The sequence below is a fragment of the Ochotona curzoniae genome, unplaced genomic scaffold, assembly GCF_017591425.1.
Source record: "Ochotona curzoniae isolate NIBS_2020 unplaced genomic scaffold, NIBS_Ocur_1.0 contig_2692, whole genome shotgun sequence".
NCBI classification, from domain to species: Eukaryota; Metazoa; Chordata; class Mammalia; order Lagomorpha; family Ochotonidae; genus Ochotona; species Ochotona curzoniae.
Window position 1 is genome coordinate 17,967,760 of NW_024465556.1, and position 25,783 is coordinate 17,993,542.

The 25,783-nt window shown below is 42.7% G+C and overlaps 1 protein-coding gene across 2 annotated transcripts in view; it reads left to right on the top strand.

The window, feature by feature from the left end:
• The window catches only part of VCL (vinculin), a 99,241-nt gene that overhangs the window by 63,166 nt on the left and 10,292 nt on the right, over window positions 1-25,783 (top strand). For both annotated transcript variants that reach the window (XM_040975990.1, XM_040975991.1), the window contains exons 7-16: window positions 5,016-5,106; window positions 5,903-6,050; window positions 9,690-9,843; window positions 10,484-10,659; window positions 14,613-14,803; window positions 17,295-17,494; window positions 19,091-19,219; window positions 21,404-21,553; window positions 23,214-23,322; window positions 24,458-24,760. In XM_040975990.1, the coding sequence (XP_040831924.1) occupies window positions 5,016-5,106; window positions 5,903-6,050; window positions 9,690-9,843; window positions 10,484-10,659; window positions 14,613-14,803; window positions 17,295-17,494; window positions 19,091-19,219; window positions 21,404-21,553; window positions 23,214-23,322; window positions 24,458-24,760 (1,651 nt within the window). The remainder of the gene's footprint in view (window positions 1-5,015; window positions 5,107-5,902; window positions 6,051-9,689; window positions 9,844-10,483; window positions 10,660-14,612; window positions 14,804-17,294; window positions 17,495-19,090; window positions 19,220-21,403; window positions 21,554-23,213; window positions 23,323-24,457; window positions 24,761-25,783) is intronic.

Genomic DNA, 25,783 nt, shown 5'->3' on the forward strand with positions numbered 1-25,783 from the left:
GAAAACTGTGGGAAGAAAGTAAGTGGAAAAAATACTTGGTAAAACCGTGTTTGCTGAATAAGCTTAGATTATAAGAGGCAATGTAATAGCTGATTTTTAAAAGATCTTTAATGTCTACATTCAAACTGCAAATTTATACATTTGCAAGTAACTTTAAACACTTCTTTTGAAAGGAAGAAATGTCCCTCTCTTAAATCAACAGTCATCTTTGAATGATCCTAAGAGTATAAAGAATCAAAGGATTTGGTTTTAGTTTTAAGTCTTCCTATTGTGTATCTAGCCCTCTATACGTTTTCTTGAATTTATATTGCTTGTACCTTGATGCATGTTGGGAAGAGGAAGTGAGAGAAAAATTTACAAACATTTCACTGTGAAGATTTTTGAGCCCTATATGGGCATTCCTGCAGCATTGCACCTGTAGTCATTAGAGACCAATTTTCAGACTTCCCATTGTGGGTCTCTAGTCCTGGGCCGGCAGTGGGTAAAAGTAACGGCTGGCTCAGGTGTCTTGCCCAAAACATTATTTAAACAGAGAAGGAAGCGTTAGAATATCTTGTACTACTAACCCTGGCTGCAGGTCATTGGGATGTCACAGTTGGTTGGTATTTGGTTTAAAAAATGGGGTTGCTTTTTATGAGTACCCTGTTTGTTTTAGCAGCTAACATTGAATGAAAGACTTACCTCTAGGAGACTGAAATAAAGTTAATCAGGCACTATCTCATACCCTCTTCAAATTGTCAAAAAAAATTTGGGGTTTTCCTGTTAATAGAAATTATCTTTAGCTAGTACCTTGCTTTGTGCTCATAGAGATTTTTGGAGCTGGGAAGCTGTTCTTGGAGGTTAACAGAGGCCTTTGCAGCAATATAACTTGTTTGAAGTTCTAGGAGATGACATGCGCTTGTCTAGATGTATTCTGTAGGATTCCAATGTACTGTCCTAACTGTTCTGTTGTTTTAGTGCATCGATTTGGAAGAGTGTGAGAGCGTGACTGGCAATGGAGGAAGGAGAAAGGGCAATATTACAGGGAGAAGGGTTAGCACACCTTATTATCCATATTTACATTTTTACCATTTTAGAATCTTCAGGTTGCAGGACTTAACTTTTCTGATTGTAGTTGCTCCTGATTGTCATGAGAATTGCTAGCACACGTTCTTGAGGCCCACATGGATATTTACTTGTACAGGAGTATTTCAGGTACCAAGAAAGCAAGTAAAAATGGCTTCTCCTTCAGGATGTTCTTCAAACTTTTGGTGTGTTAGGGAGGATGCTATTACAATCCGTTCCCACCCCCCTCCACCCCCCCACCCCACCCCCGCTTTAACATCTGACCAAACATGTTTTCTGGTAAGGGACCAAAGTAGAGGGAAACCAAGCTGCACAGCCAGGCCTAATCTGGTTACGCTCTGTAAAAGCAAAACAAAGCAAAAACCCAGTAGGAGATTGGTAGGCATGTTTTTCTTTCCTAAATTTGAGCTTTAGTGGAAAAGAGTACCCAAATGTAGGTGCAGCATTCCCTTCTGTTTCACACCCAGATTACACTCCAGGTACGTAGACATGCATGCCAAGATGAGTTACAGTGCTTTGTGTTATACAATGCGGTTGGTCAGCAAAGTTGTCATGATCTTCTAATCCCAGTGGCCCTGCTTCCCATCCACCTCCCTGCCTGTGGCCTGGGAAAGCAGGAGAGAATGACCCGAAGCCTTGGGACCCTGCACCCATGTAAGGGACCCGGAAGAAGTTTCTGGCTCCGGGCTCCTGGGTTTGGATTGGCTCAAGCTTCAGCTGTTCATTGAATCAATGAACAAAAGATCTTCTTCTCTGTCTCTCCTCTTTTCTGTGTATCTAACTTTCCAATAAAAAAATCTTTTTTAAAAAAAGAGAAATTTCTAGTCTAAAACTGCATCCTTGTTCAAATTCATTGTCGGTTCTTTTCAGGGGAAAATGAGCATTTCATAATTTTAACTCCTGATGTTGTTGCATTTGCTACTCAGAAGTAAATTACTTCCTCAAAATCACATTCTCTCCTTGCATTGCGGTGGCATTTGAGCTTTATCAGGAGAGAAAAGAAGTGGTTTTTGAGGATGATGACTAAAGCACAGCTATTTTCTCCATTGTGTGTTAGTGCCTTTGGTGCATTGGAAAATAAATGTGGTTATTTATGCCAGTGAGGATTATGCATTTGATTTCCAGAGCTTATTTCCTATGCATTTTCCTTTTTGAAATGACTTACTTATTTGAAAGGCAGAGTTATAGAGAGAAAGAGAAAGCCAAAGCTTCTGAGAAAGGCTCAGAGCTTCTTTCAGGTCTTCCACTTGAATGCAGCGGCCCAGCCACTCGGGCCATCCACTGCTGCTTTTCCAGGTGCATTAGCAAAAAGCTGGACTGAAAGTGGAGCAGCCAGGATGTGAACCGGTGTGCATATGGGCACTGCAGGCAGTTGCCTAACCCCCAGCCCTGACACCACAGAGTCAGTCCCTTTCTGTGTATTAGTAATCAGAGCCAAAACTGACAAGGCAGAGGTTTTCTGTTATAGAAGGGGAGTGGAATCCTTGGTAAAAGAAAATTCGGAAGCTTCATCCGATACAAAAGAATGTTATGAAGTTTGGAGTCAACACATCAGTGATCAAACTGGATTTCTAGGAATGATTGCTTATTTCTTAATTTGCAAATGAAATTACATTTAAATTTGAGAATCAGTGAAGTAATGGGGTGGGGAAGGGAGCAGCTAAAACAGAACTTAATGTGTGGGAAATCCTTCATTAAAGTTAGTGTTTCCAGCTAATAGCCTTTACCACTAGAATAAATATTGAAAACGTTTTTTCATTTGACTTTAGATTTCTGGAAGGTTATAAATAAATATCGTATATTTTTCTCACTGAAAATAAAGTGTTAGGGAAATGGTTGTTAATGAATTTTAAAAAAAAAGATTTACTTATTTGTATTGGAGAAGGAGATTTACAGAGAGAAGGAGATAGAAAGATCTTTCACCCACTAGTTCACTTCCCACATGGCTGTGACAGCCAGAGCTATTCTGAAGCCATGAGTCAGGAGCCTAGAGTCTCTTCTGGGTGTCCCAAGCAGGTACAGCATCTTGAAGCTTTGGGCCTTCCCCCGCTGCTTTCCCAGGCCATAAGCAGTGAACTGGATCAGAAATGGAACAGCCAGGACATGAACTGGTGCCCATCTGGGGGATGCCTGCTTTTGCAGGCAGAGGATTAGTCAGTTCAATCATCATGCCAGATTTTAACTTAAATATTTTTTACGCTAATATGATTCCTCCACAGGGTGCTGATGCTTCCTAAGTGAGAACTTGTAGTTTTAGGCCACCCTGTCAGGTTGGGTCATCTTCTGCAACACTTAGTAGGCCCTGAATGCCATCTGTCTCTCAGATGGTAGAGGCTGTCTGGGGCTCTCTTCACAACACTAATGTAGGCCTCGCTGACTTGGAGTTAAGCCAAGCTTGACCTTTGCATTATTTTTGAAGGTAAATTTTGCTTTTATCAGTTAATGTAAAACATGGTGGAAGAAAGGTGCAGATACTTAAACCACATGAGAATCGATGCCCTTCCCAAAGCACTGCTTGTTTACTTGTACTAATTGTGAATGGATATTGCTATGTTCTTTCTCTGGTTTTTATTGATAGCTGTCACAATCCCAGGTGAATGGTGTTTTCCCTTCCTTTTCTCCCCATCCCACTTCCAATAATTTTATTTCTTTTTTGTTACATGGCTAAGAATTTTGTTTTACTGCCTTAGGTAGCCAAGATTACAACAGAGCAACCTGTATTTCTTTCTGAGGGGAAAGAGGGACTCCTCAAGCTGGGAGTTCCATCCCATGAATTGGCACTTTGGAAAGGCACATGTCAGGCTGAGCACTGCCACTAGTGCCTTTGTGCTGGCGCCAGCTCTAGTTTGCCTTAAAGCAGGGTTGCTTCTCATGCCCCCTGGTGGAGAGCTGGTAATATAACACCTCCGAAAAACTGGTACTGCAGGATTAGACTAGGAAGAAAATTAGGGACATGAGACATTGGCTAGAATTTTAGGGGTTAACTCAATGAACTTTGAACTGATTAAGGGTCAGTTGTACTTTGATGAACTGTTTAAGAATCAGTTGTCTAAAGCAAAAAAAAAAAAAGAAGTTAGAGTGTCTTTAAGAAGTTAAATGCAAATTTTACATAGCTATTTGTTATATTGTTCTTTGTATTCTTCCCTGTTAAAATATTTCACAGTATATAAATATTTTTAACTGGTCAGTTTCTTGCTTCAGCTTGTCAGGCTGTATCTTTAAAAATGGTATGCTAATTTTATGCCAGTCATCATGAAGCCAAGTTGTACATGAAAATCAGGTGTCATTAATTTTGTCCTATCTTCTTCAGGTTAGGGGCAGTTAGGAAACTATGAAGGAGGAGTTCAGGAAGGGCCACAAAAACATTTTTTTTTCTTGCATTATATTTAGTGGGTCATTTATAGAATTTACACTAACTTGCTAGATTAACATTTTCAGGGTTTTTTTTTTCCAACCAGTAATTCCAAGCTTTTAGATTAATTAAATACAGGGAAACATCATTCAGTACGTGTATTTGAAAATAAGATGTAAAAGAACTGTGACTTGTGGCAGCACATGCTAATGAGGCTTCCTGGGAGCAGGGAGGGCTTTGGCAAGGCTGCAGGAGTAGGTGGATGTCGACTAGCGGGAAGGCTGATGATGGGGCATGTGACAACAGGGCTTTTCCTGCTGGAAACATGAAGCATCTTTCGGCTTGAGCAATCTCACCAGTTTCCACAGTTTTAGCAGTACGAATGGCAGGAAAGAGAATCGAATTAACTGCAGATTTGCATGCAAGATGCTGCATTTTGACAGAAAAACAAGAATGGTGGTGTGATAAGATTACCTTGGAGGCTGTCGTAGCACTCCCTTGCCTCTTGTACGTTGATGCTTTCTCTGCTCCTCTGTCTCACTCTGTGTTGTGGAATCTCCCTTTTTGCAAAGATAACAACTGAGGTTTCTATCCGAAGGACACGGAAGCCATGAAGAGAGCGCTGGCCTCCATCGACTCCAAGCTGAATCAGGCCAAGGGCTGGCTCCGTGACCCCAGCGCCTCCCCAGGTAACCCTCGAGTTCTGTGTTTCTGATAGAGAAAACAGAAAGATGAAAACAGACACTGGTGAAAGAAGAAATTCTCTCACAGTCTCACAAGTCTCGGGGAGCTGCTGGGACATGCAGCGGCACACCCTGGTAGTTTTGCTCATTGAAAAATTCCCAGGCCTTCAGCAGGTGAAGGGCAATAGCCTGTTTCACCTCTCCTCGTGGAGGAATACTGAGGCTGAGCTGGGTGTCCCTTGCAAAATGTTTGGCTCAACCGTGACTCAGGCAATGATTTTGATAAAACCTCTGCTCTTGTTGATTCCATTGGGCAGAGTTCTATGTTTGTTGACAAGGTACTTCATTTAGCAGATTAAAAGGTGATGCCAAAAAGGAGTGGAAAATGAAATTGGATGTGTAAAGATAAGACCCAAATAGGAAATGGAGCTAGGCTTTGTGGATTTTCTAATCTAATATTCAGTTTTAGATTACTATTTGAATGACTGTGAAAAGCCCAGTGGAGGCTGGAGGTACTAAGTACTATAAAATTGTTAGGGCCTGTTTTTATTATCCATATTCTTACCACAAGCTGCTTTGCATCTCCAGATGGATATGGCTGTAAGTATTATTTCTAGCAGTGTCTGCGGTTGAAACCTCAGCCGGTGGTCATAAGGGCACTGCTTAGATGTTAGCTGTTAGATGGATTGCCTTCTATTCACTTGTTTTGTCCATCCCTTCATGAATGAAATGACTTGTAAAGTATCCCCTGTAAATGATTAATATATCTACAGGATAGATATTGAATATCTGTTTATTTTAGGGGATGCCGGTGAACAGGCCATCAGGCAGATCTTGGACGAAGCTGGAAAAGTTGGTGAGCTCTGTGCAGGCAAGGAGCGCAGGGAGATCCTGGGAACCTGCAAAATGCTTGGGCAGATGACTGACCAGGTGGCTGACCTCCGAGCCAGGTACGTCTCCTCTGCCCTTAGCAGGCCAACAGTGGGTGACTTACTCCTGGCAGGGTGATTCAGAAAGCAAGTCCATTTTGTCCGTGGCTGGTAGATAAAATAGATATTCTATTCATTCTTTTGAAATGGACATGAACACGGCAGGACTTTTAAAGGTATGGGAATGTCTGTTAATAAAGTAGAAATGTATTTTGTGACTGAAATTGAAGTAGAAATCTATGTTTCATTTTTCTATTTGTTTTTTCGTTTCTAGTCATAGGCTTATGTAATGATATAAGGGGCAGTGATAAAGTCTGGCATGGTTAGGTATCTTTTATTATAGATGGGAAGAAACATGAAGTATAAAAACATAGGAATTATGAACCATAGCTTTTAAGAGTCAGTGAAATAGTTTATCTCCTAAGTACGTCATTTCTGGTGGTCTTGTCTGCGTGTCTGTTTCATCATTATTTGTTTTGTCTTATAACTCTTTTACCTTCCCTTTATGCTCTTCAAGCTTTGGATTTGAGAGCTTTTTTTTTTCTTCATTAACTCAGTATGTATTATAGATTTATTTGGTATTCATTCATGGAATTAATTAAGTTCTAAATGGAGTTTTATAGTGTGAACATTAAGTAGAATCAATGTGGGACGGGACATTGGCATAGATGCCTAGATTTACTGTAATAATGCCATGAAACATCTTGAGATAATTGGGATACACAGGGTCTCCAGGAAAACAGGCTCAAGAACACTCCTCAGTGGGCTTACCTACCGTTATACCCGCTCTCTAACCATAGACTAAAGAGACCAATCCTTAAGGAATGGTTTAATCTTACTTGGTTCAAGATTACTTTTCTAATCTGAGGGAATTTTGGTCTCCACCCAGAAAAATACATCTGAACATGCCCATGCACTGTTAGGGGCAGTGCTGGAGTTTCGTGGGTTCCCTGTGCCCTGGTTGCATCAGGGCTGCAGATGGGGTCTCCTCTGCCCAGAAGGGAAGAAGAAAACGCCTAAATCAGTGGGATCCCATCTTGTTCAGTGAGCCTGTTCTGCTCAGAGCAGTCTCCCTTGTCATGCGCAGTACAAGAACCCTCAGAAAGGACAGAAAGAAGTTTTGTTTCCATTCTGAAACATGCCAGTGCAGTGTGTCAAGATTCTTGGCTCTCTGATTTCTTATTTCTGGCTCTTTTTGTCTGCAGCCTTTTCACAATGTGATGAACAGCTTTCACTTGGAATTCTCAAATGCATTGAATTCTGTGAGTTTAGAGAAAGATGGATACGAGCAAGAAAAGGAGGTGGTTGTTATGGGATTGGCTGTTAATCTGTAAAGAGAAAGGCTAGAACAGTGATGAACGGTTATGAGCCTGCTTCACAGTGGAGCCTGCAGCGGCTTTTCATGACGAAAAATGTGAAAGCTACTTCGCTGTGATCCTTTTGTAATATTCCCAACAGTTTAACAATGTAGTGCCTAAAATGGAATAACAGGAGCTTCATTGATACTCTCTACTTAGGTTGGGGTGTTAGATTCTAAGTAAACTTTATATTGAATGAAAACACTACATAGCCTCTAAGTATTTTTGCTTCTTCAGTTTGACTCTTTAAAAATAAAGGAGAGAGATTTATCAGGTGCAGTATTATAGTACAAGGGATTAAGCCAGCACCTGCTGTGCTGGCATTTCATAAGGGTGCTGAGTCAACTTCGGACTGCTGTGCTTTTGATCCAGCTCGCTACTAATGCACCCAGAAGAACAGTGGAACATGACCCACGTGTTTGGGCTCAGCCCCAGCCATTGGGAAATGAGCCAGTTGAAGGAAGATCTCTCTCTCTCTCTCTCTCTTTGTTTTCTCTGTCACTCTGCATGTCAGACAAATAAATAAACCTTTCAAAGAGAAAGATAGGAAGAGATATCTCTTCTGTCTGTTGAATCACTGCCCAAATGGCTGCAATAGCTGGGTGTGGGCCAGGCTGAAGCCAGCAGCCAGGCATTGCATCCTGGTCTGTGCGGATGACAGAGATGCATTGGGAGGCAGTTGGACTGGAAGCTGAGTAGCCTCGTGTTGAACCAGCACCATGATATGGGATGCTCACGTTGTATCACAACACTGACCCCCACAGTTGGACTCTTTTTGTCAGAAATTTTTCTCAGCATGAGCAATTAAATTTGAAGGGAAAAATGTTGCATCATAAGAAAAACTTAAGAGTCTTTCACTGTTTTGTTTTGTAAAAAAAAAAAAGACTTCAAGTTCAAGCAGATGGTGTGTGTATACTTTTTATATACCTGGTGGTAAATATATGGAGTTTATTACCACAAGTATTGGTAGAGCTGAAAAAAGATGGATCTTAAAAAGAGCATTAGATTAACGAATAACAGATCTGTACTAATATTAAAAGAAACCATGGTGTTCTGAAGCTCATTCTAAAATTAGAAGATCAGAGTAGAATGGGTATAGCTGCCCTTCTACCAAATCCTGAATGGCTGGTCTTACTTGTTGACATAGAAAATTTCTTCTTAAGGAAACAAATTTCTTTCTTTTTTTTGTTTTGTTTTGTTTTGTTTTCACAATCTTTACATAGTTAATTAGGGTAAAAAGGTTCAAGGGCTACAGGAAAGTGGGTAAGACTATTATTTTTTCCATATTGTTTCCTTCATGTTTAAAGGGGGGTATTAAGGGAGAAGGCCCACCCAATTTCCCACTCTCCCTAGGTCCCGGATGTGGGGTATGCTCTGAGGTTCTTGCTCAAGTGGTTTTGATAAGGAAACAAATTTCTATTAGCCAACATTTTTTTTTCATAGTAGTAGCAGCATACCACTGTGGAGGTGAAGATAATGCAGTTCATTCTTCGTGAACTTCATGGGCAAGAGTGTGTTCCCATTACTGTGTGCTGTTTTTGCCTCTCAATATTAATTTAATTAAATGATTTCTGGGAGTGAAAGTTAGATGTTTAAGATTACAATCCATTATAACAATAATGATGCTTTAGTATTAATGGTAGGTGGTGTGTTTGTACTGCTGTATTGTCCGAATGTTTTCATATTGTTATATTAAAGTCTGAAACCGCTGTGTGACAGAACAAGGCCAGCTACTATATTGTGGCCTACTTTGATTCTGTGTCAGAAAGCTGAAGCCTGAGGTTAACCTTTCTAAAGAAAGTTCTACAGATTCCAGGAGTCAGGATTTGATTGCAGATCCATTTGATCCCAACGTAGGGTACTTTCCATAATACTCTGTGCTGTGACTTGACACATTTGCAATACCTGCTTGTCCATAAGGAAGACAACTTAATGGGCTCTGAATTTCTGAAGCACACATTACTATGGTAACAAAAGCCTCTGTAGTTAATATGATCCTAAGCACCATTTCTCACTGAAGTGAGGTTTGATTATATAATCACCACCAGGAGGAGAAATAAGCATGGCTTGCTATTTAAGTTACTTATGCAATTCCAAAAAGCTAATGTATATTTTCTAAGGCAAAAGAGAGTAGTTGGTTTGCATGGCATGCTTTGCTTCTCCCTCTTCTCTTCTGCTTTCCCAGATTCACTAGGGAAAGAGAAAGACAAACGTGTTAAGAAAATGACATGTACGGTGTTTGTTGTTAGCAGCGCTTTGTTCTTTGAGAGGGTTTAATCTTGGCATCTGTCTGTGTGAGCAGAGGACAAGGAGCCTCACCAGTCGCCATGCAGAAAGCCCAGCAAGTGTCTCAGGGCCTGGACGTGCTCACAGCCAAAGTGGAAAACGCAGCTCGCAAGCTGGAAGCCATGACAAATTCCAAGCAGAGCATTGCGAAGAAGATTGATGCGGCCCAGGTAGTGATGGTGGTTTTTAGGAGGGGTGAAAATCATAAGAAAAAGGGAACTAGTCCATAAATACCCTCTACATTCCCACCACCCCCTCTCCCTACCCCCGAGACCATCTCTCACCATGTGCTGTGGGTGGATAATGGGTGCTTCTAAGTGATGATCGATGGGTATCTTGCAGTTACCAATGGTAACAGCGCCCCCTTTCCCACCACAGGTTTAGACTAATGTTTACCTATATTTTGAAATAAGATGTTACTTTTGGATATTTCTGTTAAAAATAAGTACTCTGAATACCAAGAAAATCATATTTTTGATAGATTATTGTATGTTAAAACTTCTTGTCCCAGAATTCACAATTACATTCGCTCATTTGGCTAGACAGTGTTAAGTTTTCTAATAGTCTTTATGGTAAAATGATTTTCAAGCATTTCACAACCACAGATGTTTGAGAAACTTAGTAATTAAATCAAAGATGACATAAAACTTATGAAAATATTCTATTTGTTATTAAGATGAAGGAATTGACATTGTGGAAAGGGATCACTGATTTGCCAAGTGCTTACTTTTAGAATATTTCTTATGGTGTTAGGTTCAATGAAGCAGGTCATGAGCAGGCTTCAGTGTACTTCTCCATTTCCATGTGTAGAATTGGCTTGCGGATCCGAACGGTGGACCCGAAGGAGAAGATCAGATTCGAGGGGCTTTGGCTGAAGCTCGGAAAATAGCAGAATTGTGTGATGACCCTAAAGAAAGAGATGACATCCTACGTTCCCTTGGAGAGATATCTGCTCTGACTTCTAAATTGGCAGATTTACGAAGACAGTATGTATTTAATTCCTTAAATTGCCCTTTCATGTGTTTCTCTTGATATATTCCCCCCTCTTCCTTTTTTCTCTCTGAGAGCACAAACAGTTGAATTCCCACAAGTTTAATGCAGGTATGATGTTCCTTCAATATATTCTCATTGGTTGTATGGCATGGCTACATCAGATTAGACTCATTTCGTTCTTTCTTTTTTAGGATTTATTTATTTAGTATTTTTTTTTTTAGCTGAAAGAGTTAGAGAAAGAAAATCTTCCATCTGTTGGTTTACCCCACAAAATGTCCCCAATTGCTAGAGCTAAGCTGGTTTGAAACCAGGATCTAGGAGCTCCTTCTGGGTATCTCATATGGGTGCAGGGTTCCAAGGCTTTGGACCATCTTCTACTGCTTTGCTAGGCCATAAGCAATGGGAAGTGGCCCTCATGCAGGCGGGACACGAACTGGCACTCTTATGGGATCCTGCTCTTGCAAAGTGAGGGTTTAGCCATTGAACCATTGCATCAGGCCTGAGGTTTTTTGTTTTGTTTTGTTTTGTTTTTGTTTTTTTTGTTTGTTTTTCCTAAAGGTTAATTGATCAATATAACAGAAAGGCAGAGTGACGGAGGGAAAGACAAGAGGGATCTTTTATCCTTTACCAAACTCCCCAAATGACTCCAACAGCCAGGATTAGGCCTAAGCCAGGAGTCAGGTTTTCCATATAGATGATAAGGAGCCAAGCAATTGGACCCCTGCATTCCTAGGTTTTTTTGCAGGGGGTTAGATTGGAAGTGGTGTAGCTAGATTTGGACTGGCACTCACGTGTGCTGTGCAAATGTCACAGGCAGTGACTTGTCCTGCTGTACCACCTACTGGTCCCTGGAGAGAGGTCAAAAATTTTTGTAATGATAAAATTTATTTTAAAAGTTGATTTTTATTTATTTGAAAGGGAAGTAGATCAATCTTCCATCTGCTGGTTTGTTTCCCACATGCCTTGCAATGCTAGGGCTGAGCCAGGCTGAATTCCAGAGCCAAGAGCTCCACGCAGGTCTTTTCGCAGGGATGACGAGAACTCAAGCACTTGAGCCATCATCCGCTGCATCCAAGATGGTGGGTTAGCAAGAAGCTGGATCAAAAGCGGAGGCCTGACTCGGGCCTAGGCAGTCTGAAATGGGGTGCAGGAGTTCCAGGCAGCAACTTAGCTCTGTACCGCAGTAGCTGTCCCTGTTTTTTTTTTTAAATTTCTACACTGGATTTGTCCCTGCTATATGATATTTAAGATGCTTGTTTCTCAGGCATTTAAGGGAAGTCATTTTTGTGGTTAGCTATGAAAAATTCTGTTGGGTGTGCGGGGGGAGGGGAAAGGTACAAGACAGTACTTTATTTCTTCCACAGTGAGTTATTTCTTGAGTGGCAGATATAGAAGGTTCTTAAATTCCAGCTCTTGGGTAATTGTTCTTGCAGTATCATCCTCACCACAACTTCCTTCTTGAAAGTTTTTTTCATTGTATCTACTTTGATAATAAGGAGAAGATGTTTCTCCTAATGTTCTCTTAAAAAAAAGTCAAACTTGCAACACATGTTGAAAGAGTGCTAAGGAATGGTATAACATTAAAGGTAGAACTTGGAGGCAGCATTGTGGTATAGTGGGTAAAACTGCTGCCTGTAATGCTGACATCCCGTATGGGATGCCCCACTTCTGATCCATATCCCTTCTGAGGACCTGGAAAAAAGCAGTGGGAAGGTGGTACAAATATTTGGGCCCTGCCAACTGCATGAAAGATTCTCATGAAGCCCCTAGCCTGTCCCAGTCCTTGTCATTGTCACCATGTAGAGAGTAAACCAACAGGTGGAAGATCTCTGTCTCTCTCTGCAACTCTTTCAAGATAAACAAATAAATCTTAACAAACAAACAAGCAACAACAAACCTTGGGGACAGGCTTTTCCCATAGCAGTTGAGTTACCATTTGTGCTACCCATGTCCCATATAGGTACGCTTTAGCTCTACATCCGATGCCAGCTTCCAGCATCCTGCAAGGCAACAGGTGTTCGCTCAAATAGTTAGAGCCTAGTCTTCGACATGTGAGACCTGTAGTGAGTGTTCAGCTCCAGTGCTAGCTTGGCCATTTGGGAGAGATAAAAAGAACATCTCTGTCTCTCTGCCCTTGAAAATGAATTAAATTAAAACTTTTTTTCCCCACCTTACTCATTCAGCTGCATTCCCCATGGATAGACCTAATCAAGTATCTGAAATACTCTGTTTTTCAAGAGAAACTTGAGTATATCTTTTTCTGTTCTTTCATAGGAGAATGCCTAATTTATAGAGAGCAAAACAATCCTTTAAAGTCTTCCCTTGACTAAGAGGGCAGTACTAGCTAAAAATACTGCCCAGCATTGAGCAAGCTTGATGGGAGCAGGGTAGATCTATTTCTGATAGAAGGTGGTGGTGATAGAGATCAGCTTGGGTCAATCATTTGGAGATTACTGTTTTATGCTCCAAATCTTGAATTATTTAGTAATGAATATATATAAATGATCAACTTGATTGTATGTGTAAATATTAACTCACTAATACAGTTGGTTTCCATTAGATTTACAAAATGTTCAAAAGCAGGCATTTTGTATTCTCAGAATGTAATATATGTTCACATACATAGATGGCACTCATTTAAGATGGCACTTGAGGTTACTGAGGAAGAGATAATTAATGATGATTAACAGTAGACTTTTGTGTGTGGTCCATAGATCATCATTACCATGACACGTAATCTCACACATAATTTCTTGGCAGCAGGAGTCGTCATGAACAGGACCAATACTTTCTTTGTCCAGCTTTATCATGGGAGAAATATCTAGAAATTTAAAGTCATAAATCTATAGCGCAGCCAAATGAATCATTCTGTCAGGTAGACTAATATTTACATTTCCACAGATGAGACAAACAGGATTAGTCTCAAGTTGACTTTTCCATGACTTAGTGACTCTGAGATAGAAAGTGAGTCAATTCTGTGTATTTTCGTCATGGTCAAAAATCTGACGTCTTTGTGGTGAGGCTTTAGGGGCAGTGATCATCCTTTGTGATGCACTTGTGGTTGTCTTTTTTTATTTCTGTGCTGATACTCTTACTAAGGAATGTTGAAGGAGTTCAAATAAAAAGCAGAAATTTATAGGAGCAACCAGGGAAGCATCCCTCCCCTGTCTCGAGACCTTCACAGTGCCCTCTGCGTCCGTTTCACCGTGTTGATTTTGTTTCTTTGGTGGTTCTTCCTCTGACTTTGACCCGCCATGGCTTAGGCTGAATAGGACTTTCTGGCACCAAATGCTGCCAGGGGTTGACTGTGATGCTTTCGAAGGGTGAATTGACAATCACCTGGGATGTTGCAGAGTCTGCACCTGTGAAGCCTGCCCCAGATACCCTCTTGTGATGTTGGATTTAACAGTCTGTATGTAACAGCAAGGTGCCAGGTGACTTTCATTCACACTGAAATTTGAGAAGCACTAGAAGCCAGATTGCCCAGTGTTGTGCCTCGCCTTTGTTTTTTGAACAGTACTGGTATTTACCGTGTAGGATTGTTGCGGGGATTAAATGACACCTGGCAGAGTTAGGGCTCAAAAGGTGGTTCGACCACTACTTCTGCTACCATAGCTACGAAGGAACAGCAAACATGGCTGCCTAGGCCTGCTTAGTTCCAGAGGGAACTTGAGTTTTCAGAGGATTCAGGCTTGGGATGCGGCTTGCTTCCCCCCCAGCTACAACTGAGATTAACTTAACTAGACTGACCTGAACTAATATCAGATATTTTAACTTGGATAAAAACAATATTAATTTAAATGAGTCAAGTAGATAAACTTTCCAAGTTATTACCAATCATTAACAATTTGTCACCTTTAGCATTTGACGCTAGTAATTGAGTTGTTTCACTGTAGTTAGTGTTCGTATGTGATAGGATGTCTGTTTTTTTTTTCTTTCTTTCCAGGGGGAAAGGAGATTCTCCAGAGGCCCGAGCACTGGCCAAACAGGTAGCCACAGCCCTGCAAAACCTGCAGACCAAAACCAACAGGGCCGTGGCCAACAGCAGACCAACCAAAGCAGCTGTTCACCTGGAGGGCAAGATTGAGCAAGCACAGCGGTGGATCGACAACCCCACGGTGGATGACCGGGGAGTCGGTGAGGACATCCGAGTGCTTAACCTTGGTCAAGCTGGTCTCACTGCAAATCTACAGGTTGCTCCTAGAGATCTTGAGACGCCTGTGATTACATGTGGTTCTTCAACCACTGATAAATCTGGCATTTTTGGTGTGATTACATTTCCAAACCCAGCATGAGACTCTTATGATTTAATTGAGAGTTATTTATTTTTTTAAGATTTATTTATTTTTGGGCCTGGTGGCGTGGCCTAGTGGCTAAGGTCCTTGCCTTGAATGAGCCAGGATTCCATATGGTCGCCAGTTCTAATCCCGGCAGCTCTACTTCTATCTCTCCTCCTCTCTGTATATCTGACTTTGTAATAAAAATAAAAGAAATCTTTAAAAAAAATTTATTTGGGCCCGGCGCGGTGGCGCAAGTGGTTAAAGGTCCTCGCCTTGCACGCCCGGGATCCCATATGGGCGCCGGTTCTAATCCCGGCAGCCCCGCTTCCCTTCCAGCTCCCTGCCTGTGGCCTGGGAAAGCAGTCGAGGACAGCCCAAGGCTTTGGGAACCTGCACCCGCGTGGGAGACCCGGAAGAGGCTCCTGGCTTCGGATCGGCATGGTATTGGCCCGTTGCGCTCACTTGGGGAGTGAATCATCGGATGGAAGATCTTCCTCTCTGTCTCTCCTCTCTGTATATCCGCCTTTCCAATGAAAAAATAATAAAAATAAATCTTTAAAAAAAAATTTATTTATTTATTGGGAAGTCAGATATACAGAGAGGAGGAGAGACAGAGAGGAAGATCTTCCTTCCGATGATTCACTCCCCAAGTGACCACAATGGCCACTGCTGCGCCGATCCGAAGCCAGGAGCCAGGAACTTCTTCTGGGTATCCCACACGGGTGCAGGGCCATCCTAGACTGCTTTCCCAGTCCACAAGCAGGGAGCTGGATAGGAAGTGGGGCCGCCAGGATTAGAACCAGCGCCCATTTGGGATCCCGGCATGTTCAAGGCAAGGATTTTAGCCACTAGGCTGCCATGCCGCCGGGCCCAATTGAGAGTTATTTTAACAGTTTTGCTGTAGGCAAATGGAAAGTGCTCCAGTTAGAACAGAAACTTGAACTTAGTTGTTGCCACTTTTGTGTGTATTTCCATTCAGTTGCCTGTCTGCCTTCCCTACTCCCTTCCTTATTTCTTTCTTTCTTTTTTTTTTTTTTTGAAATGCAGATTTACAGAGAGAGAGAGGCAGAGAAAAAGAGAGATCTTCCATTTGCTGGTTCATTCTCCAGGTGGCCACAATGGCTAGAGCTAAGCCAATCTGAAGCCAGAAGCCAGCAGCTTCTTTGGAATCTCCCATGTGGGTGCAGGGTCCCAAGGCCTTAGAACATCCTCTGCTGCTTTCCCAGACCACAAGCAGGGAGCAGAATTGGAGTGGCACGGTCAGGATGCAAATGAACACCCATATGAAGTGCCAGTGCCACAGGCAGAGGATTAGCTTGCTATGCCAGAGTCCTGGCCCCAGTGGTAGTCTTTCTGTTACAGGTCATGCAAAGCACTCAATTAAATACAGGTTTTGAGAAGGTATCTAGTGGCCAAGGTTATTTCAGCTGTGAGGATATCATGCAGTTATGTATAGAATATATAACTCCCAAATTCAATTATTTGGGAGATTTTAGGAATAGCTGTGCAAGAATTAAGTTCATTTTATGATAGCAAGCCTACTGAAGTTGAAAAGCCCATGTCATTTGCTATATTGCTTGGATAAAAGAGTCAACTTTTAAATTGGTGATACTCATTTAAGTACTGAGAAATTAGGCAGATGTGTAATTTACTACTGGGGGAACAAATTGGTTCAAAGAATGTGAATTGAGCTATAAAAAGTTTTTACCTCTTGGGGCTGGTTTGATGACTCAATTAGTTAATCTTTCACCTGCAAGTGTCTGCATTCTATATGGGCACCGGTTTATGTCCTGGCTGCTCCGTTCCCAATTCAGCTCCCTGCTCATGGCCTGGGAAAGCAGCAGAGGGTGGCCCAAAGCCTTAGGATCCTACACCTGCATGGGAAACCCGGAGGAGGCTCCTGGGTTTGGATCGGTGTAACTCTAGTCGTTGCGGCCACGTGGGGAGTGAATCAGTGGACAGAAGATCTTCCTCTCTGTATATCTGACTTTCAAATAAAAATAAATTAATCTGTTTTTTTTTTAAACTCGATTTTTAGTGACCTGGAGAATGCTCAAGTTAAGTAGAATAAAGGAATAAAAATGTATGCAGAATGTGTATGTAGGTATTTGGAATGCATAAAAACATGACTGGAAAGAAGCATTCAGGTCCATTATCTCTGAATGATGTGATTTTGGGTAATTAGTTTTTGCTTTATGCTTTTCCGTTTCCCCCATCTCATTTCTTCTGTGAAGGAAGTCCCCTCCTTTGCACTAAATGTTCTTGGAGAAAAAAAAAAGCTTGGTTGGGTGGCACTGCACTTGTTTCTCTGTGTGTCTCTGAGAATCTCTGTTTGCCTCTTGGTGCAGGTCAGGCTGCCATCCGAGGGCTTGTGGCTGAAGGACATCGTCTGGCTAATGTCATGATGGGTCCTTATCGCCAAGATCTCCTTGCCAAGTGTGACCGAGTGGACCAGCTCACGGCACAGCTGGCTGACCTGGCTGCCAGAGGCGAAGGCGAGAGTCCTCAGGCGCGGGCACTTGCATCTCAACTCCAGGACTCCCTGAAGGTAAAGTGAAGAGTGTGACCAAGGACCCTGTGGAACCTGAGCTTGGGAAAGAGCTCATCTAAGTGTGATGGCGATTAACATTGTGTTTTCCAAATTTCACCCAGTCAAGAGTTCTTATAAGAGTTTTGGTTTACCCACATATCACATGTGTTTTCATTGGTTAATTTTTAAGTAAGGATTTATTTGTTTTTATTGGAAAGGTAGTGTTATGGAGAGGGAAGGAGTCAGAGAGAGAGAGAGGTCTTCTACCTGCTGGTTCACTCCCCACGTGGCTGGAATAGCAAGAGCTGGGCAGGTTTGAAGCCATGAGTGAGGAGATTCTTCTGGGCCTTCCATGTGGGTGCAGGAGCCGAAGAACTTGAGCCGTCTTTCAATCTTTTCCCAGGCTGTTATCAGGGGGTTGGATTGGAAGTAGAGCAGCTGGCATGAGAACCATGTCTATAGGGCATGTAGGCACTGCAAGCAGAGGCTTAACATACTATGCCATAGCACCCACCCCTAATATTTTTGTTACAATGAATTTCTCTTTAAACTTAAGAGTTTAACCATCTTGAAATCATGGGTTTGAAAAGTTGTATTTTTCCTAATCTCCTTTAAGGGAAGCACATCAAGATCGGCATGGCAGCCTAGTGGCTGAAGTCCTCGCCTTGCACATGCCGGGATCTCATTTTAGTGCCAGTTTGTGTCCCAGCGGCCCCACTTCTCATCCAGCTCCCTGCTTGTGGCCTGGGAAAGCAGTCGAGGACGGCCCAAAGCCTTGGGACCCTGCACCCATGTGGGAGAACCGAAAGAAGCTCCTGGCTCCGGGCTTCGGATCAATTCAGTTCCGGCTGTTGCAGCCACTTGGGGAGTGAACCAGAGGATGGAAGATCTTCCTCTCTGTATATGTGACTTTGCAATAAAAGTAACCAAATCTTTAAAAAACAGTACATCATTGTTAATTTTATTAATAACAATTTTATATTTGTTAAAATAAAAACAGTTGCCTGTTAACAGTGGAAATCATTAGATACCACTGTCCAGGATCTTGTTTCACCTTGTGAAACACGGGAGGTGATGGAGACTTTTTGATGTAAATCCAGAAAATAAGCAGGAGTGTGGCCGTGTGAAAGGAGCTCTTTGTGCTCTCTTGCCTCTTAAGGTACTAAATTGCTTAGAAACCTGGCAGTGCCTCCAGCAGACAGTCCTTCCAACCACTCTGGTCGGAGTCAGGCTTATGCATGGGAGGAGTCCTGATGAACTCTGTCTCTTCTCTGCGCCTAGTGGCGCCACTCCGTGGCTCCCAGTTTTATTTCATGGAGGACCCTAAGAGAGGAAGGAAGATCTTTTCCATTGGGTAGATCAGTCTCCAGGAACATAAGGGTCATGGCTTACCCCTTCTGCTAGACCGGATTAGTGTCTCTTGGAGCTGCTAGCTTAGTTCTTTATTGGGGCTTGGTAATAAATATTTGCCTGGCTAGCTGTTCACCTGGTTTAATTCTTTATTGGTAGTTGACAGTAAGTATTCATTGAGTATGTAAGTAAAATCAGGACATTAGTCAAGATGCTTTTAAGATAGTTCTGGAAATTGGCATTTATGAAACAAATATTTTTAAGGATCTGAAAGCCCGGATGCAAGAGGCCATGACTCAGGAGGTATCAGATGTTTTCAGTGATACCACAACTCCCATCAAGCTGTTGGCCGTGGCCGCTACTGCCCCTCCTGATGCACTTAACAGGGAAGAGGTGAGTATCTGAGGGCATCCATTTCTTCTGTTGGCCAGTTATGAGCACACACACACACACACACACACACACACACACACACACACACAGAATGCATATACATACACATAAACACACTTGCATACACACGCATACCCTTGCCCACCCATACACACACACACAAACACACACACACATACATGCACACTGCTACCCCTATATATTTATATAGATTCAAGGTAACATGTGATTGCAGTGTATATCAGAAGCAGTAGAAGGAGGAACACCCTGCCATCTGTTAGTCACCAACTACTTCAGTTAGGCATTTAGTTGCCAGCAGTAGAAAAAGTGACCTACCATTAGATATTAAAACAAAGATGGCTTATTTTCATCACATACGTGGAATGAGTAGCATTGACATTGGTTTAGTAGCTTCACACCATGAAAGTTGTCAACTATGTGATTTTATTAACCTCAGTTTCATGGTTTAGAATGGTTGTTGCAGAATCAGGCATCCCACATGGGTTCAGGGGCCAAGGAGGTGGGCCATCTTCCATTGCTTTCCCAAGTGCATTAGCCTGCAGCTGGATTGGGAGTAGACCAGTCAGGACTTGAGCTGACACTCATGTAGAATGTCAGTGTTGCACTGGCCGCCATGCTTGCTTATCTGTGTTGTTCTCCTAGTTGTAAGTGTAACAGTCCTTTTATATGTTGCTGTGTTCTGCTCTGGGGGCCTTTTGTATTCATTTTCTGGTCTTCCTACAGGTAGCTCTATTATTCATTTACTTTCTTCAGCTTCCTGCTGACCACCTAAAATTGCAACCTTGCTCCCAGGGGTCTCTTAATCTCCATACTTTACCTTTCTCCTTAGCATTTGCCATATTTGCATACTTATCTCATTGTTTGTCTAAAATTAGCATGTGCCACATAGGCAAAGACTTTGTTTCATCATTGCATTAGACCCAGTTCCCAGAAGGAGGCCTGGCATATCTAATAAATGAAACTAAAGAATTTCTCAGAAATTATCCAGGAAACTTGCTTACATTTTATTGGCTAGAATTCTGTCACATGGCCACTCTGGTTGGCAAGGGAATCTAGGAAAACGAGTACTGACAGCAACTAATATGGAGTTTGGAACAAGCACAAGGCAGTGTACAACTAGTGGGTGCAGAGTGGGGTTTCTCTTCTTGCAAATGATCTTCATTTTTCTTCTCAAGTGTAATGTGTGAGGCAGTTCAGCTCATGATCCCCTAGGCTGGGATGATTTGCTGTTCCGTTGTGAAAGCCCCTGAGCTTCAGACTAGTAGCTCCAACTCGACGCTGACCCTCTTCCCCAGAGGCTTCCAAGGGCCCCCGCCTGTGCTGTGCTTCTGTTCTCTCCTGGACATTGGCGAGTCACGCTTGGCTCTTCCCTTCATCTTCTCATAGCAATAAATAATTAAGGCACACTAGTTTGATCTTACAAATATTTCTTGAATTCTTTCAATTTTTAATGAATGTCACCACAGCTCTCATTGTGGTCCCTGCCCCCCAGTTACCTGTAATGTTGGCACATTCATGGCATGATAGCCTTGTCTAAGGAAAAGTTTACTTTGAAAATCTGAGAATTGAATAAGCAGAGAAGAACATGGTTTTGTCTTTGGAGCTAGTGCAAGTTGTTCTTTCTTTCCCTGGTATCAGACCTGACCTGAGGGTGAGACTGATGGTTGCTTATCTATGGAGGTCTAGGGGAGAGGTTTTTCAGCCTTACTGGTGATGGGATGCTGCTGGGGTAGAGGTTGGGGCCTGAGCTCACTAGGACTGCTGTGGCTATTCTGGGTTTTCACTGTGCCCAGCCACATGCGATACAGCCTCCAGTGGGTTTGTCTGTCTTGGTCAAACTGGAGGACTGAGGCCTTTGAGGAATGGACATTATTCAGTCTCCCCATTCCATGAACTCATGTTTCTGAGTATGCAGTGCTGTGTGTCCTGCTGTGCTTGGTTGGCATTGGTTGAACTGAAATTGAGGGATGTATATCCATGGACACGTGATGCCATGGCTCAACTTCTGGGAAGATAAAGCAAGTGCAGTATTTGGTATTTGTCTTACTAGCTAGCGTTTTGATGTTGTCTTTGAGTAATTGCCATGTCTGCTGAAAGAGACATTTTCTTGAATGACCCATGTTATTGAAATGAGTATCTTGATGGGCTTATTTTCTTCTCAAGGTATTTGATGAGAGGGCAGCTAACTTTGAAAACCATTCTGGGAGACTTGGTGCCACTGCAGAAAAGGCAGCTGCTGTGGGTACTGCTAATAAATCAACTGTGGAAGGCATTCAGGCCTCGGTGAAGACAGCCCGGGAACTCACACCCCAGGTGGGTCTTGGCTAATTCTTGATTTCGATATCCAAGAAAGGTAATCACAGAATGGTTTGATTCAGTTCTGATGGCAGTGTGAAACCCGTATGTCCCAATAGTATCAAACTGCAGGATCTTTATGTTGGAATTATAGCAGACATCTCATGTTTGAAGTTTTTTGAACAGTGATCAAATCTTAGTTTTAAAGGAGAAGAAAACTAGTAAAGCACCTTCCATCACACTCACAATTGGGAAAACACCTGGTTCCTTTTGCAAGGCTGGTTTGTTTGGCATTCTGTCTTATCTCTTTGTAGTGTTTGTCACAGAAAAATCAATTGTTACCAGAATTTGTTTTCATTCTTTTTTTTTTGTTTTCTAGTTACGTGTCTAGCCAAGGTAGGTAATTTATTCTGTAATCAAGGTCTAGCTAGTGAGTTTGGGAACAAAAGATGATCAGAAACAAAGGAAAGTCATTTGGACAGAAATTAAAATTCTACGATGTGATAGGTTTCTAAAAAATATCAGATCAACTTGATTTACTGTAATGTTTGTGTAGTTTTTCTTCTACTCGAATTGTAGAAAAATCTTTTATTTTTCCATTTCCTTATTCAACAGATTTTTTTGAGTGCTTGTGGGTGACATCAGGAATTGGGCTACATCTGTGGGAGTAGCAGATGTGGGAACTTGTGGGAAAAAATGGGGAAATAGGAATGACTCTTAATCATTCTGTTTTTGCCCACAGGGCATGTTAACTACTTAATGTATTAGATTCTCCTGAAAAGAAAATATTATCCAACTCAATTTTAAAATTTTTTTTCATAAAACATGGACATTCTAACTTTTTTTTATTAAGATGTCCATAAAACATGGGGTATTTAACTGAGACCCCTAAAAACGAATCAGAAAATGGCTTATGCCACCGACTGTGGAAGGAACGAGGACTTTGGAAATAAGCCTGGGCTAGATTCCTCTGTGACTTTAAGGCTGGGTTTCCCTTATCTGTAAAATGGGCCCGATTCATTCCCAACTGATGCTGTGAGGAGTTAACAGTATGTGGCATAGAGCCTGCATCTTGACAGATTTTCAGTAAATTCATGTCTTCCTTCACAAGTCCTGGCGCTGCTTTGCTGGGCCCTCCTGATGAAGTTGTTTAGATTTTGGGAATCTTGTTTTCCCGATCTACAAAAGCCCACAGAAATTACCTGTCTGCTCTCTCACAGGGTTGACGTGAAGATTCAGTAAGGTAATAAACGTGAAGAAAAGCTGGAGGTCAAAGCACTTCATTAACTGTAGACATGTATTTTGTGAATAACTATTGATAACATCGGTTCTGAGTACTTTGGGTTTGTTAATGGTCCTTTGAGTAAGCACTGTCAACACTGTTTAGTGTTTGTGAGCGACATTGACATCAAAGGTTACATTTACGTCAATTCTGCTATATGTTCTTCTGAAGTATGGTGTGAGGACCAGTTTTGTTTATCACTTTTTTACCTTAAGACCAAACCATTGAATTGAGAAGCCCCATTCTGTATGAAACCGAACTTTCTGTGTTCAGCCTGAAAAAGCCAGTTTGTGGCTCTCTGGCGCCATCTGGAGGTAAAGGGGGGGAAGCGTCTCTGACAGCCTGTTGGCCTGTGAGGGTGCTCTGGTTTTGAAAGGTGGTTTTTATCATTGTCAGGTGGTCTCAGCGGCTCGGATCTTACTTAGGAACCCTGGAAACCAAGCAGCATACGAACACTTTGAGACCATGAAGAACCAGTGGATTGATAATGTTGAAAAAATGACAGGTAGAGTTTTGTGTAAAGTTGTTGTTGTCTTAAGCCAGGAGGAATGAGCGCGGAGAAACTCGAGCAGGTCCGGTTGAGTTACTCAAGCTGTCGCGGGATAAAGGATCGGTCAGGTGCTCCGCCGTGCACTTGGCCCTGATTAGGGCTGCTGAGCAGTGGCGGCTTCTCATTCAAACCTTGCAGCTTTGTCAGAAGAGAGAGTCTTTGAGTCTATTATTTTACTGCCACCCTCCCAGTGCAATGTTCATTGTTACGACTCTATCTTCTCTTTGAATAGTGTCTTTGCCCCGTCTGAGGCAGAGTCTGGTTTCAGAGGTTGGGAGGCGGTGTCTGTGGGTACAGTAAGTCTCCCTGTCGTTTTCAGTCGGTTCGCATTTCAAGGAACCACAATAGCTACCATTTAATACAACTTGTCTCACAGTGTCCTCCAACTGTATCAACCACGCTGTTTGGTTAAAAAAAAAAAAGTTGAGACCAACCACCGGCACACCTGTGCCTGTGCGAGTGAAGTGGCACCTCCAGATCTTCTTCATCCTCTGTGGAGGGAGGGCTGGGCAAGGAGGGAAGGGGTAAGGGATGCGGGTTCGTTCCTGCCCGCATGCGTGCGGGACCTGCCCTGGCAGGGGTCTGTAGCAGCAGCCAGCAATGAAAGCGGAGCTCCTAAGGTGTCTGCAGAGGTAACAGAAACAAGACCGGGCTGTTAGGGTTACGGGCATCCTGCGTGAGCCTCACTCGGGCACTGCTCGCTGCCAACATGCAACAGATGGCCGGGGAGCGGGAAGGGAAGGGAGGAAATGTTGTTAGCAGATAATGTGGTGATGTGGTGTTGGTGTCAAACGCAATCCTTTTTTCCTCTCCGTGTCGCCGCATGGCTGCTAGTCTGTGCTGGGTACAAAAGGGCCAGCACTCATGGTTGCTGTAACTACTGAAAGTCCGACTTCTGGCTGTGTCCCCACTGCTTCGTCATCCTATGGTGCTCGCTTGGAAGCTCTGGATTGCATGGGGAAGCGCTTGGAGCTGAAGGAGAAAATTTGGGGTGTTGCATACTTTCTCACAGAAACAGGAGTGGACGGGAGAGTGCTTTTGGAGGCTCTGTTCTTGTGAAATAGAAACAATTCCATTTCTGTTCTGACAGGGCTGGTCGACGAAGCCATCGATACCAAATCTCTGTTGGATGCTTCTGAAGAAGCAATTAAAAAAGACCTGGACAAGTGTAAGGTAGCCATGGCCAACATTCAGCCTCAGATGCTGGTTGCCGGGGCAACCAGCATTGCTCGTCGGGCCAACCGAATCCTGCTGGTGGCAAAGAGAGAGGTGGAGAACTCTGAGGATCCCAAGTTCCGCGAGGCTGTGAAAGCAGCCTCTGATGAACTGAGCAAAACCATTTCCCCTATGGTGATAGATGCCAAGGCTGTGGCTGGAAACATCTCTGACCCTGGTAAGCAACAATGTGTGGTGTGTGCTTCACCTGAACTGGTTAACTCGGGAAAGATGGTGAGAAATTAGCTACCCTGCGGCCACCCAATGGGAAGTTGTGCCCTGAACTGCAGACACTTGGTGTAAAGCCTCTACAGCACTGACAGCCTGGTTGTCAGCTGGTGTCTGCTGGATCATCCTCTCCTTGCTTTTTGACTATAGCTCCTGTCCCTGTTCAGTCTTCATTTTGGAATTTCCTGCTAAGATGCATGGTGGCCAGTTTGCCAACTGTTCTGGTTATATAACTGGTATGATGTCTTTTATGCTGTCTCTTTTTTTTCTTTTTTTCAGGGGTAGACATGCACACATATGCACAGAGACACACACACACAAAGATGGAGAAACAAAGAGCACCCCCATACTGTAGTTCACTTCCCAAATGCACATAAAGGTTGAGACTGGGCTGGGCCAAAGCTGGGACATAGGGACTCAATCCAGGTCTCCCATATGGATGGTAGGAACGCTGTTTCTGGAACCATCCCCCCTGCCTCCTAGGGTCTGTATTAGCAAGAAGTTGAGTCAGGAGTTGTAGCAAGGCACTTCAGATTAAATGCAGGCATCCTAACTGCTAGGGAAAATAACGGCTTCATTGGGGATTTTTAAGTTTTCTTTTCCAAAGCATTCTATATTTCCATTCTGGATAGCTTAAATTCACTCTTCTAGGTCCTACACCAAACAAGCAGGGTTTTCTTCAGCTGAATTATGATCTACTTTTATGTACTTTCAAAGCAGATAATTGGGGCTGTTCCTTTAAAGTCTGTCTTGTTCTGAACCCCCAATATTTCCGAGCTTTTTCTATGAGTAGATTCCAGCAAGATTGAAAGAGTTTGCCTTGTTTTTCCCTAGCCTGAGCAGAATCAAGTACGTTAACAATATGCCATCACTGAGGACTTGCTGTTTCCTAAGTCAGGTTTCTTATGTCTTGAGTAGATTCTTGAATTCCAGGTAACTGGACTTAGTAGCATCAGCTGGCTGTAAGGGTTAA